Source organism: Emys orbicularis, chromosome 8 (assembly GCF_028017835.1).
Source record: "Emys orbicularis isolate rEmyOrb1 chromosome 8, rEmyOrb1.hap1, whole genome shotgun sequence".
NCBI lineage: Eukaryota > Metazoa > Chordata > Testudines > Emydidae > Emys > Emys orbicularis.
In genome coordinates this window covers 9,982,705-10,000,259 of record NC_088690.1, presented here as the reverse complement: position 1 = coordinate 10,000,259, position 17,555 = coordinate 9,982,705, and the positions used below count along the sequence as shown (strand labels likewise).

General features: G+C 39.1%; 1 protein-coding gene across 1 annotated transcript in view; it reads left to right on the top strand.

Annotated features, from left to right (window-relative positions):
* FAF1 (Fas associated factor 1) overlaps nucleotides 1-17,555 on the top strand; it is a 320,133-nt gene that overhangs the window by 44,057 nt on the left and 258,521 nt on the right. The window contains 2 exon segments of the mRNA XM_065409464.1: nucleotides 12,534-12,580; nucleotides 15,907-16,115. Of these exon segments, the coding sequence (XP_065265536.1) occupies nucleotides 12,534-12,580; nucleotides 15,907-16,115 (256 nt within the window).

The following is a 17,555-nucleotide window of genomic DNA, read 5'->3' as shown; positions in this document are numbered from 1 at the left end:
AGGTCCTGGATGACTGGAAAAAGGCTAATGTAGTGCCCATCTTTAAAAAAAGGGAAGAAGGAGGATCCGGGGAACTACAGGCCAGTCAGCCTCACCTCAGTCCCTGGAAAAATCATGGAGCAGGTCCTCAAGGAATCAATTCTGAAGCACGTAGAGGAGAGGAAAGTGATCAGGAACAGTCAGCATGGATTCACTAAGGGCAAGTCATGCCTGACTAACCTAATTGCCTTCTATGAGGAGATAACTGGGTCGGTGGATGAGGGGAAAGCCGTGGATGTTATTCCTTGACTTTAGCAAAGCTTTTGATTTGGTCTCCCACAGTATTCTTGCCGGCAAGTTAAAGAAGTATGGGCTGGATGAATGGACTATAAGGTGGATAGAAAGCTGGCTAGATTGTCAGGCTCAACGGGTAGTGATCAATGGCTCCATGACTAGTTGGCAGCCGGTTTCAAGCGGAGTGCCCCAAGGGTCGGTCCTGAGGCTGGTTTTGTTCAATATCTTCATTAATGATCTGGAGAATGGCGTGGAATGCACTCTCAGCAAGTTTGCAGAGGAGTGGTAGATACGCTGGAGGGTAGGGATAGGATACAGAGGGACCTAGACAAATTAGAGGATTGGGCCAAAAGAAACCTGATGAGGTTCAACAAGGACAAGTGCAGAATCCTGCACTTAGGACAGAAGAATCCCATTCACTGTTACAGACTAGGGACCAAATGGCTAGGAAGCAGTTCTGCAGAAAAGGACCTAGGGGTTACAGTGGACGAGAAGCTGGATATGAGTCGACAGTGTGCCCTTGTTGCCAAGAAGGCTAACGGCACTTTGGGCTGTATAAGTAGGGGCATTGCCAGCAGATGGAGGGACGTGATCATTCCCCTCTATTCAACATTGGTGAGGCCTCAGCTGGAGTACTGTGTCCAGTTTTGGACACAGCACACACTACAAGAAGGATGTGGAAAAATTGGAAAGAGTCCAGCGGAGGTCAACAAAAATGATTGGGGGGCTGGAGCACATGACTTATGAGGAGAGGCTGAGGGAACTGGGATTGTTTAGTCTGCAGAAGAGAAGAATGAGGAGGGATTTGATAGTTGCTTTCAACTACCTGAAAGGGGGTTCCAAAGAGGCTGGATCTAGACTGTTCTCAGTGGTAGCAGATGACAGAACAAGGAGTAATGGTTTCAAGTGGGGGAGGTTTAGGTTGGATATTAGGAAAAACTTTTTCACTAGGACGGTGGTGAAGCACTGGAATGGGTTACCTAGGGAGGTGGTGGAATCTCCTTCCTTAGAGGTTTTTAAGGTCACGCTTGACAAAGCCCAGGCTGGGATGATTTAGTTGGGATTTGGTCCTGCTTTGAGCAGGGGGTTGGACTAGATGACCTCCTGAGGTCCCTTCCAACCCTGATATTCTATGATTCAAAGCCTTTACCAGTTTCTGCAACTGACTTGACACCTCGTTCTCAGGAAAACTTCTAGAATGTGCATCCCATGAGTTTCATTGTCAAATGACATGTGCACAGCATGACATTCTTTCGTGTATGCCTGTTAAAATTACCAGTTCTATTAGGTATTCATAAAGCAGATTTTCCTGAAATTCTTGCTGCCCACATCTTGAATTTCTTGACTCCACCAAGTTCTGACTGTATGTGTGTGTGTGTGTGTGCGCACGCGCAATGGTGCTGCAGAGGGACCCATTTTGGAAAGTAAACTGTACCATGGAGAATAATACCAGTCTATCACTGGGTTTGGGAAAAATTGATGAATATGGCCAGAAATAGAAGAGACAAAATCCAAATATTAACAAAACTTCCCAGAACAATGACTAAACTTTTCAAAATAATTTAAATATAATTATGTATAATAAAATTAGGGCTGTCAAGTGATTAAAAAATTAATCCTGATTAATCGCACGACTAAAAAAATTAAGCGTGATTAATCATGCGATTAATCGTTCTGTTAAACAATAATAGAATATCATTTATTTAAATATTTTTAGATGTTTTCTACATTTTGAAATATATTGATTTAAATTACAACACGTAAAGTGTACCGTGCTTATTTTATATTTATTTTTTATTACAAATATTTGCACTGTAAAAAACAAAAGAAATAGTATTTTTCAATTCACCTAATACAAATACTGTAGTGCAATCTCTTTATCATGAAAGTTGAACTTACAAATGTAGAATTATGTACAAAACATAACTGCATTCAAAAATAAAACAATTTAAAACTTTAGAGCCTCCAAGGCCACTCAGTCATACTTCTTGTTCAGCCAATCCCTCAAACAAGTTTTTTTTACATTTGCAGGAGATAATGCTGCCCGCTTCTTGTTTACAATGTCACCTGAAAGTGAGAATAGGCATTTGCATGGCATTGTTGTAGCCAGTGTCGCAAGATATTTACGTTCCAGATGCGCTAAAGATTCATAAGTCCCTTCATGCTTCAACCACCATTCCAGAGGACATGCGTCCATACTGATGACTGGTTCAGCTCAATAATGATCCAGAGCGGTGTGGACTGACGCATGTTCATTTTCATCATCTGAGTCAGATGCCACCAACAGAAGGTTGATTTTCTTTTTTAGTGGTTTGGGTTTGGTAGTTTCTGCATCAGAGTGTTGCTCCTTTTAAGACTTCTGAAAGCATGCTCCACACCTTGTCCCTCTCCGCTTTTGGAAGGCACTTCAGATTCTTAAACCTTCGGTTGAGTGCTGTAGCTATCTTTAGAACTCTGATATTGGAACCTTCTTTGTGTTTTGTCAAATCTACAGTGAAAGTGTTGTTAAATCTAACAACATATGCTGGGTCATCATCCAAGACTACCATAACATAAAATATATGGGAGAATGCGGGTAAAACCATGGAGCAGGAGACATACAATTCTCCTCCAAGGAGTTCAGTCACTAATTTAATTAATGCATTTTTTTTTTAACAAGCATCATCAGCATGGAAGCATGTCCTCTGGAATGGTGGTCGAAGCATGAAGAGGCATATGAATGTGTAGCATATCTGGCACGTAAATACCTTGTAATGCCAGCTACAAAAGTGCCATGCGAACGCCTGTTCTCACTTTCAGGTGACATTGTAAATAAGAAGCGAGCAGCATTATCTCCCTTAAATGTAAACAAACTTGTTTCTCTTAGTGATTGGCTGAACAAGAAGTAGGATTGAATGGATTTGTGGGCTCTAAAGTTTTACATTGTTTTGTTATGGAGTGCAGTTATGTAACAAAAAAAAAATCTACATTTGTAAGTTGTACTTTCACGATAAAAAGATTGTACTACATTATTTGTATGAGGTGAATTGAAAAATACTATTTCTTTTGTTTGTCATTTTTACGGTGCAAATATTTGTAATCAAAAGTAATATAAAGTGAGCACTGTACACTTTGTATGTTGTGTTGTAATTAAAATCAATATATTTGAAAATGTAGAAAAACATCCAAAAATATTTAACAACTTTGAATTGGTATTCTATTGTTTAATTGTGCGATTAAAACTACGATTAATCATGATTAATTTTTTGAGTTAATCGCGTCAGTTAACTGCGATTAATCGACAGCCCTAAATAAAATAAAACTTGAGACTTTGCGTTGGTAAATGTTTAATAGAGCTTTTATCAGTACACCTCTACCTTGATATAACGCGACCCGATAGAACACTAATTCGGATATAACGCAGTAAAGCAGTGCTGCAGGGGGGATGGGGCTGCGCACTCCGGTGGATCAAAGCAAGTTCAATGTAATGCAGTTTCACCTATAATGTGGTAAGATTTTTTGGCTCCCAAGGACAGCGTTATATTGAGGTAGAGGGGTAGTTACTGAGAAGTTACTGTGGGGAAAAAAATAAAGAAAAGCACACCATATGCATATTAGCTACAGTTTTTAAATGCAACTTTCACCATTAAAATTTTTTCTTGCTCCATTATATTTTATTTTGATTGGTTCTGTGGTAATTTGTTTATAAAGGGTTAGCTCAAATCCTCCTTGTGCAGATGTCAAAACTAAAGCAAACTTTAAGACCATGTGAAACTTTTTATTTACAAAATTTGTTGGATCAGTGCATGAACATCCCTCCCTCCTGCCCCAACCCTCATTTTCTTCATATCTGTCTGAGATATATATTCTGATGTGTGATATTCTCTCATCTATTCTAGATTTCATAAGCCAGTTTGAATGCATTTTGCATAATCCATTTTCAGTTTCCAAATGTTTTTTTCTGTAACTATCTGATACATTTAGTAGTATTGGATTATAAACGAAATGGGGATTAAGCAATAAAAACATGGTGAGTAGAATTCTGGAAGGTGTTGTTTTATTGCACAATCAGCTGCAGCACTGAAATGTAGAAGAAAAGGAAATTAAGATTGACCTTCTGTTCAATAGGCTAGAGAGCCAAAGAAAACAGGGCCATTCTTAGGAGTATGTATTTCTCAAAACTTTCACCAAAAATTCCTTGAAATTAAGGCAGAGTAGAAGAGCTACAGTATAGCTTCAGGGTTTTGTTTTGTTTTTAATCAGATGGTTTTGATTTTTTTTTAACCTTTCTTTTCTACAGCCCTAATAAAAATGAGTCATTTTCTTGAAGAAAGGTCCTACTAGGATTAAAAAAAAAAATTAGACGTTTATATGTATAATGAGAACATCCACAGTTACTGGTTACAGAATATTAGCAAAATTATAAACTCTATAAACCCTCATATGCATAAGCCAGCCACTACACTACGGGAGTTAGGAAGAAAATTTCCCTGTGGACAGGTTACTTTCATCACATTTCCTTGCAACTTCATCTGAAGCATCTGGTACTGGCCACTATTAGAGAAAGGATGCTGGACTACATGGACCACTGATTGGTTTATCTTAATTCATGATGCCCATATGCCTTCTCAAGTCAAATCCATAATTCCTGACACATTGGAGTGGGACCAGCATTTTTCTGTTGTGCATGGGGTGGAGGTTTGAATGTAGAGAGTTGTATAGGGCCTCTATCCCTGGCATAAAGAACGAGGAATACTTGTGGCACCTTAGAGACTAACAAATTTATTTGGGCATAAGCTTTCGTGGGCTAAAACCCACTTAATCAGATGCATGGAGTGGAAAATACAGTAGGAAGATATACACACACACACACACACACACACACACACACACACACACACACACACACACAACATGAAAAGATGGAGGTTGCCATACCAACTCTAACGAGACAAATCAATTAAGATGAGCTATTATCAGCGGGAGAAAAAAAAAGTTTGTAGTGATAATCGGGATGGCCCATTTCAAACAGTTGACAAGAAGGTGTGAGTAACAGTAGGGGGAAAAATTAGCATGGAGAAATACACCTCTACCTTGATACAACGCTGTCCTCGGGAGCCAAAAAATCTTACAGCATTTTAGGTGAAACCGCGTTATATTGAACTTGCTTTGATCCATTGGAGTGTGCAGCCCCGCCCACCCCGGAGCACTGCTTTACCGCACTATATCCGAATTCATGTTATATCGGGTCACGTTTTATCGGTGTAGTTTTTAGCATGGCACCAGGCAAAACTTCAGTGCTTAATGTGGGGAGGCAGGAGGACAACTGTATTTAAAGGCTTAGGAGAGAATTCCTGGGATAAGGAAGCTTCTCATGTGCAAAAGCCCTTAAATTTGGCTTTAGGTATGGACCTGGGTTTGGTTCTTAAGAAGGTAAGTTTAAGCCTTTGTCCTGATATCTAGAAATACCCATTTATAGATTGGGAAATCCTCAGTCTTCCATTTGAAAGTGCGTGTGGTGCAGTGGATGCCACTTGATAGGAATGAAATATATAAAATAAAACCTCTGTATTAGCTTTAAAACTATGTAAGCATGATCAGTGCAGCCAAACAGTTTTGAAATCTACAGTGGTTTCCATTAAATGTCATAAATTAACAGTTACCACATAGTGGTATTAGAGATACCACAGTTGTTTTCTATTTTAAGTAAAGGGAAAAACCGTGATCTCTCTCCTTCCTCTGTGTGGTAATTGTTAATAATTAAGTGTTTGTTGGTGACCAGTTGTAATTGTGTATTTTGAGTCAAGCCATATGCTATTTTGTATTTGTAAGGGGACAGGCAGAATTTTTCAGAACAGTCTCAATCTGTTAAGGCAGTATTTTCCCAGGGAAAAACTCAAAATTTAACACCCTATGCTTCACAATGATTCATAGGTATCTTGAATAATTGTAATATTTTTGTAGTGTTTCACTGTTTCAAACTAGACAGATATTTAGAATGGTTGGACAGCTTTTTGGTATTGTTGTTTCTCCCAGGAAACAGCTCTGGCATGATAGAGGCTAAATAAATATATTGTACGTACTGTTTTTAAATAACTATTTTGTTGTTTCATAGCCTGAGAGTTCATAATCATAGTAGTAGCATTACTGTGGATCTTGAAATTTGATAATGCAATTATATAATCTTATAGAAAGAACAGGAGTACTTGTGGCACCTTAGAGACTAACAAATTTATTAGAGCATAAGCTTTCCGAAGAAGTGGGTTGTAGCCCACGAAAGCTTATGCTCTAATAAATTTGTTAGTCTCTAAGGTGCCACAAGTACTCCTGTTCTTTTTGCGGATACAGACTAACACGGCTGCTACTCTGAAAATAGTCTTATAGATCACTTGTGGTTTATGATGCCGTATGTTCTCCCCTTCTTCACCCCCTGTTTTGGGTGTTATGTATTTTCAGTGCCTGTATTGCCAGATGCTCCTAATTTATATCATATCAATTTCTGGGTATATCACTGATATATTGAAACAAAATATACAAATCAATAATAATTACATTTTGTTTATAATTTCCAAAGACAAAGGTGGTAGCTCTTTGGGTGAGTTACCTGTTTTGAATTTGTGGTGGAGACATTACTTTTTATTTTAATAAGCAAGTTAGCAGCTGAAATTTTAGATTGCATTTTGAATGAGAATATTAAATGGAAATGGATACAGCTTGTATATGAATATAGCAGTTAGATCAGTGGTTCTCAACCTATTTACCATTGTGGGCCACATATGCAACTCTCTGTGCTATGTGGGCTGCATCCACACAATATATATACTACCTGTAAGGCCCTGAGTATGTCACACGAGCAGCAGCTGTGTGCTGATTGCAGGGGCGTCTCTAACTTTTTTGCTGCCCCAAGCAGCAAAAAAAAGCGCCCCCCCCGAACCCCCCCCCCCGCCGAGCGCCACGGCGCCGGAGCCCGCCCCCCCCGAGCGCCGCGCTGCCGGACCCCCCCCCGAGTGCCGCGGCCCGCGCCGCCCACCCGCCGAGCGCTGCGCCGCCGGAGCCCACCCGCCGAGCGCTGCGCTGCCGGAGCGCGCCCCCCCCACGGAATGCCGCGCTGCGCCGCCCCCCCCGCCGAGCGCCGCGCCGCCGGAGCGCCCCCCCCACGGAATGCCGCGCCGCGCTGCCCCCCTGCCGAGCGCCGCGCCGCCGGAGCGCCCCCCCCACTGAATGCCGCGCCGCCGGGACCCCCCCCCGAGCGCCGCGGCCCGCGCCGCCCCCCCCCGCCGAGTACCACAACGCTGGAGCACCGAGTGCCGCGCCGCCGGAGCGCCCCCGCCCCCCCTCACCCCCCCGCCACCCCAAGATTGGCCGCCCCTTACCAGGTGCCGCCCCAAGCATGTGCTTGGTTGCCTGGTGCCTGGAGCCGGCCCTGGCTGATTGGGCCGCAAGGGGCCCGTGGGCTGCGGATTGAGAACCACTGATTTAGACACTACTGAGGTTGTTGGCTTCATGAATTGACAGCTATAAGTGTCTATGTTTCTGCTTAAGGTTGGTTAAACTTTAATGTAAAGATAGCAATGAATGGATTTACTATAACTTTACTAAAATCGTTTCAAGGGAAGCAGTTTTTGTTTAATTTTTTAAAATTATGTATCACTAGTCTTATTTGGATGGACACACAAGTTAAGAATATTTTAGAGAGTCCTCTCAGTATATTAAATGTTTGCTTAGCCATGAAGACTTAATTGTCTAATAGAGGAGACTAATTTTTTCAATAAATTAGTTAGGAAAATCATTAATCAGTTGTGTGTATTTAGTTTTGTGTTACAGTCATTCAGGCATCAGAGCCTAGACTGTCCATGTGTCCTTTATCAGCATTTTCAAGTTTGGGACTCAGAAATGGTTGCCTACTCAAAACACCAAGAGAGACACGTGCACCCCTCTCCTGATCTCTTATATCTTTCCAATTTCTATCTCGCTTAACAAACATTGCCCAAACTCTTTACGCAGTCTTACTCTACATTGTAGTTATCGAGTGCAGGCCACCTCACCAAGAAATTATGTAATATGGCCATTATTTTCTCTCATTTCTTTGACCCTTTAATGCTGTCTAGTTCATATAGTTTGGGACATAAGAGAAGGCTTAGAAGGGTTGTTCAGTCTTTGACCAAATAACTTGGAGCCCGCACCTCATCTAATAATTTTTGTACTTGAATTTGGGAAATCTTGAGCTAGTTTCATCCTCAGAGATTTTTATAAAAACTAGGTTTTACCACACAAACTATGCAAGTGCTGAACTCTAAATATCTCAATTACTGTACTAGATTTTCATTGCCAATGCAACTTTTTTCTCAAGGTAAAGAGAATTCCAGGATGTCAAATTACCATTATCAGTGGTGACTGTTCCTATGAGACAAGAACTGCACTTGCTGTGTTTTGATTCACCAAGATACAGAATGAAGAATATATCAGTCCTATTAAGTGACAATGGAGAAAATGACTATTGCTGAAGAGCATTGTGAGACCTTTTCCTGATGGTTTATTAGATTAAGATGATCAGTAGCTGTAAACAGCTGCAACCCTCCATGTATATGTGCAAGACACATGGTTAACAAAGCATTTTATGGTTATCAAAACACCACCACTTAAATGATGGCAAGCTAGTTGACTCACTGTATTGTTCTTTGCATATTTTTTAAAAAAAATGCATGACAAATGTTAAAAGCATCATAGGGTTATGACTTGTTGATATTCTAAGGTAATTATAACACAATATACATTAAAAATTCAAAATTGGAGGTTTATTGGAATAAAACAAGTTAGCATTTAAATCTTAGTTCATAGTTTTTGTATGATTCATTAGCCAACTACAGTACTACATATAACATCTCTTTAATACAGAAAAAGAGGTGGTAAGTATATGGCTAGCTATGCTATCAGTTTGTAAAAGCCATCTTGATGGACACTGGCTTCCCAGAGTCCAGTGAATTGAGTGCCACTGAATGCACAACAGACTGAAAATGAACTTCTGAATTTCAGCCTGACGGAGACCAATAAAGTGCAGAAGCAGCTTGGTATGAAGACATTCCAAGAGACACATTTTTCTCCTCCTCACCAAAGACCATTAGAATTGGTGAACTCTCCTGTGCTGATCCACTGTAACTCAACTGTCTTAGGATGTGTCCGCTAGACTGAAGTGTAGACAAGATTCTGGCATTTTTACTACCATATCTTCTGCCCCTACTCAGAGCAGGGTCAGGAACAATTCAGTAGTAAAATGCCTGAGTGTTGTCTACATTTCAAAATCTGTCAGTGCAACAGCTGGGAATGTCAAGTCTGAAAAATCCTTGCGTTGAGATGGCCTGAAGGTGCACCCTTTTGTGGTGCAAAGCAGTCCTAAACCAGATATCTTCCACACACTGACCAGAAGTCTGTTCTTCTAGAATCTTGATCCAAAGTATAGTGACTTCCGGATTGTTTATGTTTCTGTAGAGTGTGGAGTCTGAACAGCATATTTTCTAGGGGTTCTTGCATATGTGGGCCAACATCAAAAAAGCTAATTTGGTCAATCATAGCATGACTATATAAAATTCTTGTCCAGTGCCATGATTGCATATTTGTTAGCTAATAGTTTTGCTGGCAAGTGACAGGCGTAGCAGCTTTAGGAAAAAAAAAAAGAAATACCTTTGTCTTAACTGGAATCAAAGTACAGGGAGCCACTTATATAGCAGTACTTTATTTTGTAAAGTACGGATTGTGTTCATGAGTGGGTACATAATGTGAGGAGTTTCTTGGCACTCCTGCCTATTGTCTTAATTTTTGTGTGTGTACAAGTTTACACAAATAGCCGAACACGGGAAGGGAACCAGAAACTCCTGCTTTCTAATTCTGTCCCTGACTCTGATGCTGACTTCCACTCTGGCCCTTGACATTTCCTTATCTTCACTGTTTTAGTCTCTCATCTTAAAAATTAGGATAGTACCTATGTCATTGGTATGTTTGGAGGACTAATTTAGACTTTGACAAGTGCTTTGAAATGCTACCGAAATGCTAAGTATTGTTTAATACATAACCCTCCAATCCCTGAATCATCCCATGCTAAGAAATGATGGCTAGCCCAACATTCAGGAAAATGGGCCCTTCTTTGTTACACCGGATCCATAGTCACATATGGTGGCAGACTATATCTAAAGGGCCATTATGCTACAGTTACAGCCATGTTGGGAATCCAGTTCCAACACAGTTGTCCCCTTTTTAATTACTGTGAAAGCTTTGGTCAAGCATAAGGTCCCATGCTCTGTTTTTATCAACTTGTAACATACCTAGAAAAAGTAAGACTATATGCAGATATGCCCAAAATCCACTTATCGCAATACCAATCTTTTCTAAGTATTATTTTCCTACATATACTAGGCTTCAGATGTTTTGGGAACATAGTGTCTTCGCTACTATAGAGTGGAATAATGTTATAATCATGACAGAAGACAATTTATAATTCAACCAGGTAGTGTAATTGGCTTTAGTTACTCTCCTTGTTTAAACATACTACCGTTCCATCTGGTATAGAATTTTTTAGACTGTTACAGGGAATATCCCCACAACATGTACATCAGAATCTTTGACAACTAATGATAATATAATAACGAAAAATACTGCACCCAGATACCATGGTGATGGATACCTTAAACACTTTATTACTGCATAATTTATAATCTTAAAAGTGATTTACAAAAATTCATCCGAATGGGTTGGAAGTAGGTAAGGACTGTAGGAGTAAGTATTATCACTTCTATTTTCCAGATGGGAAAATTGAAGGAAAGAGGTTAAGGGTCAGATTTTGAAAGCAGGCCCATTTGTTAAGGGCTGTCCTTTAGGTATCTGGGGCATGATTTCCCCCCCCCCCCCCCCGAGGTGCTGAACACCCACCTCTATCATTTATTGATTCATTTGCAGTTTTGGCTGTTCACTAATTGTGAAGGTTAGGCCCGTAGTGTCTAAATTTGGGAACCCAAAATTAGTGGCTAGTTTTAAAATTTGGCAGTCTTACCCCAGGTTGTAAAGAGAGTCAGTATCAGAGCTGGGAGTAGAATTTGGTGCAGTAGAACCTCAGAGTTATGAACACCAGAGTTACAAACTGACCAGTCAACCACACACCTTATTTGGAACTGGAAGTACACAATCAAGCAGCAGCAGAGACAAAACAAATAAGCAAATACAGTACAGTGTTAAATATAAACTACTACTACAAAAAAAGGAAAGCAGCATTTTTCTTCTTCATAGCAAAGTTTCAAAGCTGTACTAAGTCAGTGTTCAGTTGTAAACTTTTGAAAGAACCACCATAATGATTTGTTCAGAGTTACAAACATTTCACAGTTACGAACAGTCTCCATTCCTGAGGTGTTCATAACTCTCAGGTTTTACTGTAACTCTTAGCTCTCAGTCCTGTGCTGTCACCCCTTTCAATCACATTTGTTCTCTAGATCGTATTGTCTTTCTTAATGATGTTTTGCAAACATTCCCTGAACTGAATTGGCATTCTTACTGTTAGAAACTAAATTTTCTATTGAGGGTGGCTTTTTTTTTTTTTTAACATTACTACTAATGTTGAGAAATGTTCATTGCAATAAACACGTATGATCAGCGAAATTGAGCTAACCTAGTTGGGATAGTGTGCAATAAACTAATTTTTGGAACAGGTATAGAAGCTGAAACTGAATTCAAACTAAAATCATGGTACCTACCCATAAAATTCATATAGCAAATTAAGAACCATACAAAAATATTAAAGAGGAAAAATACTTTCTAGATAGAGATTTGATATGTTAAGTGTCCGCTCTGTGTTAAAAGTACTGAAATATGTGAATGGGCATAAACAAACATCTTACATTCAGATCTCTGTTGGCTCTGAAACTGTAATTCAAACATGTCTGTAATCAAACAAATCTAACCACCCTAACATTTTGAATCCTTAAATTTAGAAAGTTTTAGTTTTATTTTGACCTGTTAAAGATATATACAGTTTGGGTCCAAAGTCTTGTTTCAGGCCTGTCTCCTTTTGAAATAGGGTTTATTACAAGAGTGTACTTTAGTGGCACTGTCAGATGCTTCTGTATGAACTCAATAGAGAATATTCGATGTGCTTAGGGAGCATTGGGGATTTTGTTTAAGCAAATTTGAGTCATTTTTGTATAAGCCCATTTGAATTGCTTTGCAGAAATATCTCAAGTTTTTCTGATGTCTTATTGCTGTCTGGCTTGTTTGACTTACTGTATATCTTTTGTTTACAGGCAGCTATAAATGGTGTAATACCACAAGAAAATGGCATTCTACAAAGGTAAGTAAAGAAGCTTGGAGCAATAATGTGTAGAAAGAGGTACTGTGTAATAGTAGTCATGGTGGGAGGTTTACTTTCTCTTCCCCTACCTCTTCTTTCTTCATCTCCAATTCTATCCCTTAGGAGGAAGATGTAATACTGTAAGTATCATTTTGAAATAGTTAGACTCCCAAGAGCCAAGAGTTCAACTCCTGGGAGGGCTGACTGAACCCCTCAACTTTCCAAGACTGATCAAGGACCTGATCCAACCCTCATCAACATCAGTGAATTCTTACCCCTGGCTTCAGTAGGTGTGGGATCAGTCCCTATAGGATATACAGTTGACTAAGTCTGAGTCTGTCAGATAATTCCCTAAAAGTGAGGTCCCATCTGTTCTGCATGGACCTAAAAAATCCCAAAGCACTTTTTCTATCAGCTGGGAATTGCCCCCGTATCCTTGGCTAATTTTTTTTTCTTTTTCTCTTTTGATGCATGCACACACGTGCATGAAAGGTGGTGACAATTTTTCTCTCTCTTAGAGTTACTGGTGTCCTTTCAGTGGGTTGCAGGTAAAGGATACTGTGTCAGAGGAAGTAGATTACTCACTTCAAAAAGTCAGTGCACTTGTTTTCTTTCAAACTTTTGAATTCAGTTTTGGCTTGTGTGATTCTAAGTCACCGAAGCATGATCTGCTAAGTGCTGATGAGGCAATCGGAAACAGCAGAACAGGAATTCAGCTGTTTGGGAGAGCCAGTAGAATGTTGTGATACAAAGCATTCAGGACAAATACTCAATATGATGTTTTAAAATGTTCTTAACTTATGATAGATGCTACTTATAATGTAAGTAAATCCAGTATTTTGGCAGCTATGCTGTATTTAATTATTAGGTCTTAACTTATTTAATGTATGTTGTCAACAGTCACTTTTTTTACACTCAGGATTAAATCCTTGTTTATTCAGTGCAGTGAGTGGATATTTACTTTTTATTTGTATTAGTGTAGGGCCCAGAGACCCCCTGAACATATGCATACAAAGCATTTTCAATCTAAATACTCACCAGACTGATTAGCAGTACTTTTTTCTTTTGGTTCAGCAATAAGTGAAGGCTTTGTTAAAAATCAATTCTGAAGTTTCTTCAGCATCTCTTTCTTTCTTTTAAAAAAAAATCTAGGCAGTTGAATGTGTGTCAAGCTGTTGTGGGGTCGTCCCCCCCGATGATATAAGGTGGAATTTCAGAGGCCTAAGGGAGTTAGGCACCCAATTTCCATTGGCTTTCAAAGGAAGTTGGACACCTGACTCCCTTATGCTCTTTTGAAAATCTCACCCATAATCTCCTAAAGCAAAGGTTTTGCTAAATTGAATCATTATGTGAGTGTCCAGCTGCTGGTAGCCAAGTGTGTTTATTGGCTGTCTTTTTTTTTTTTTTTTTTTTAAATGCAATTAATGTTATTTAATGGGGTGAACAGGATGCAAGTAATATTTTCAGAGAACAAATATCCTCTCGGTCACCAAATGTAATACAGTTGTGATTTAAAGAAGTATGTCCTGAGAATGCTATTTAGGATTACTAACAAAATTATTGTCACAGAAACTATTGTATCACTTTTTTTAATTTTAACATTCAGTAATCTTTCCCCCCTCCCCCTTTTAAAAGAAACAATCTGGATCAATATATGGTCATTGTTTAACTCTGCATAACAAATTCCTAGTGGTACTTAGTATTGTAATTAAAAGCTGCACAAAACAAAACAGATTCCTTGTGTACTTTAGAACTCTGAAATCCCTGTAGGTTTCACATAGCTGAGAATTCTTCTTTGTGTGTCTGCTGACTAGAGAAAAGGAAAAGAGACCTTTGTACTACCAGAAAAGCATAACACTTAATTTTTTCTTTTCAGAACGTGGGAGGTAAAATGATAGGAATTGCACCAGCAGACAGTTGGGAATGTAGACAGTGTTTGTTAATTATATAGCATGTGTGTGTAGCAACTGGCTATGCTCACTGAGTTCATGTCATCACTGGGGGGGGGGAGGGGGTAAATTTAACTTTTTTTTTTTTTTTTTTTTTTAATATAGCTTTTGCATCAAGACACTTCTTGACTTTTTTTTAAGAAAGTGGAATATGGCCTTCTAAATAAGGTCCCTTAAAAAAAAAGAAAAGAAAAAGGAAATTGGCATGATCCCAAATTTCAGCAGCCCTATTAAAAAAATTAAAGTATCATTCATTCAAATTCCATCCTTGAAGCACACACTGTTAGTGTGCACCAACCATCAGGACATCTGGAGCGGCCTAGTAAGGATAGTTTCCCATACAGATTTCACTGTATGTCTGTAGTCACTGTCTTCCACTTGAGGACATCTGCAAAGCAGAACTCCAGCCATACTTTACAAACATTATTTCCTGGATTCCTTTGGTGGAATGTTCATTTTAGTATGTAAAATGCTCATTTTGTCAAAGTGGTTCCACATTCTCTTTGGCCTGAATGGTGTTTCGTAATATGCCTTGTTTTATCACTCTGCTTACTAATCTCCAGCACCGTGCTCTTTGGAGAGAGGCTAAATGAAGAGCCTGTAGTTGGAGTTCTCCAAATTAATCTGTGCAAAGCTACATTCACTTCACTATCCTGTGGTCCATATGCAAGTGCTCAGGAGTAGTGGGGAGGGAGATGAGGCTCAAGGAGAAGCTGGAATTCAACATTCTGTAATTAACATATATTTCTAGATTTTGGTCTTAAACGAATACACTGATGTCTATATAATCTCCCTTAACTGCCTGAAGCAAAAAATTATTTATTTTCCTCTTTAACCTGTCTGATTAATTTGCAAATAGGTTTGTCTCTCTAAGATTATGGGATGCATCTCTGCTGCACTTTCTCCCAGACTCTTTTGGGATGACACTAGCCTGATGATGTAGTAGTAGAATGGTGGCTGCTGTGTAGAATTTTAAGCCTGGGATACCCTTGGGATTCTGGTATGGATATGTAGTACTTCCATGGGGTTGCAATATTGTGTTCCTTACTGTACAAGTCATTCTGTGATTTGTAATACATATATTAAACTTGAGGCCCAAAAGACTGTTAAAATACTGTAGGACCAGCTTTTAAACAATCGCTTTTGAACTTTTTAGTTGCTAATATTTAAGAAAATGTTGTAGATACTATAATTTCTTACATTGTTAGTAAAACAGCCTGTATGTCAGATACGTGATACAATATAGCAGTCACAAGTGCAAGTTGTGGATGACAGTAAGGGAATATACTGCTCATCTCACTTGCCTCGCGTTTCTTCAAATAGTTCTTCAGTTATCAGTCTGTTCTATTTAAATTCTCTAAACTATATATCTTTCAGTGAATATGGTGGAGAGACTTTGCAAGGACCAGCCTATGGTCCCACAAGTCATCCTACAGCATCTTCTTCAACTCCTTCCTCATCCTCAGCGTTTCGACATGTAGTGCCATCCCGACAAATAGTGGAAAGACAACCACGGATGCTTGACTTCAGGGTTGAATACAGAGACAGAAATGTGGATGTAGTACTTGAAGACAGCTGCACAGTTGGTAAGGTTTATTTAGAATAAAAAATGTGTTGTGGTACAATAATAAAAAGAAAAATGATGAACAGTAACAACTGCAAATACTGATCATTCACAAATCTCTGTGTAGCCTTAGATAAAATGGCACCACTGTATTTTGATGATTAATCTGCAAAACTATTGTTTTGAAGTCAAATTGTTTAGAATTGCTTCTGAAACCAGATTGAGACTAATGGTTCGTTGTAGCGTTAAGGCACAGTCCACAGTAGGGAGTGGTGCAGGTGTGAACTGCCAGCCATTGTGCCCCAGTGAGCATGTGATCTCCATCACTTTTTGGATGCATAGCTCCTTCTCACTTCAGATCAGTCACTCGTGGGCAGGCTCCCTCTGAATCTGTGCAGGGCTGGGCATGGTTGCACCCTACTTCTTTGCAAATAAAGATTTTAATTGTCTTTTCAGGGGTGGGAGGAATTCAGACTATTGGAGAATGTAATTTACTTACCCATCTTCAAAAATGCATTATTTTGTTGCTAGTTACACTTTTTCCTTAAGACTCCTTTTTGTAAAAGTAACCTAAGAATGATACATTGATACCTCTAGCATATTGCAACATATGTTCATGTTGCAAGGGTCATGTACTGACATTCTCTGTAAAACTGTGACTACAAGAATTCCTTTTAGCTGATGTAGGAGCAAATTCCTTAATTCATTTACCCGAGATACTTTTTAAAAATCAAAACTAGGAGTAAAGTGAAGAGATGCTGAATAAAACATTCAGCATCTCTTCTGATTTTACTACATTGCAGTCAGTGTGGTAGTAAAATTGCTCTCATATAATTTTAAAGTGAAACAGTTGTTCGTATGTATAGTGTTTTATACAGTATCAAAGGGTGACACCTAGTGGTGATTATTTTGGTCTATTGAGACTGTACTGGTATTTCAGATACTGGGCTTGATTCTCCTCTTCCTTATGTTTTGTGCAGTCACTTACATCTGTGCAAGGTAGTTATAAAAACATTACCAAATCAGAATTCTGCACTCACACCTATAATACCCTTTTACACCCACTTGTCACAGGTATAAATGACTAACCAAGGCAGTGGCGAATCAGATCAGTGCAAGAACTTAGAATGTATTATTCACATACAGAACTTTGTCAAGATAGTCTTACTGAAAAGTTACAAGCTAAATTCAATAGCAATATTAAATCAATTAGTATAAAAGATTGTTTAGCAATGCTGGTGGAGAAACAAAACGGAAATTTTTCAGCATTCAACTGGATTCCAGTTGGAATACAGGTGGGAAAATAGATGTGTTCTTAAACATATAGCTGTGTTTTTTTTTTTTTTTCTCATGTAGGCTGCATTCTTAGTCAAGACCCAGATACTACCTCTTGTAGTAAGCCATAACACTGCAGGCATAACTCCCAGAGCAGTATTGGCTCAGGTTGACTGTGGGTTGAGTG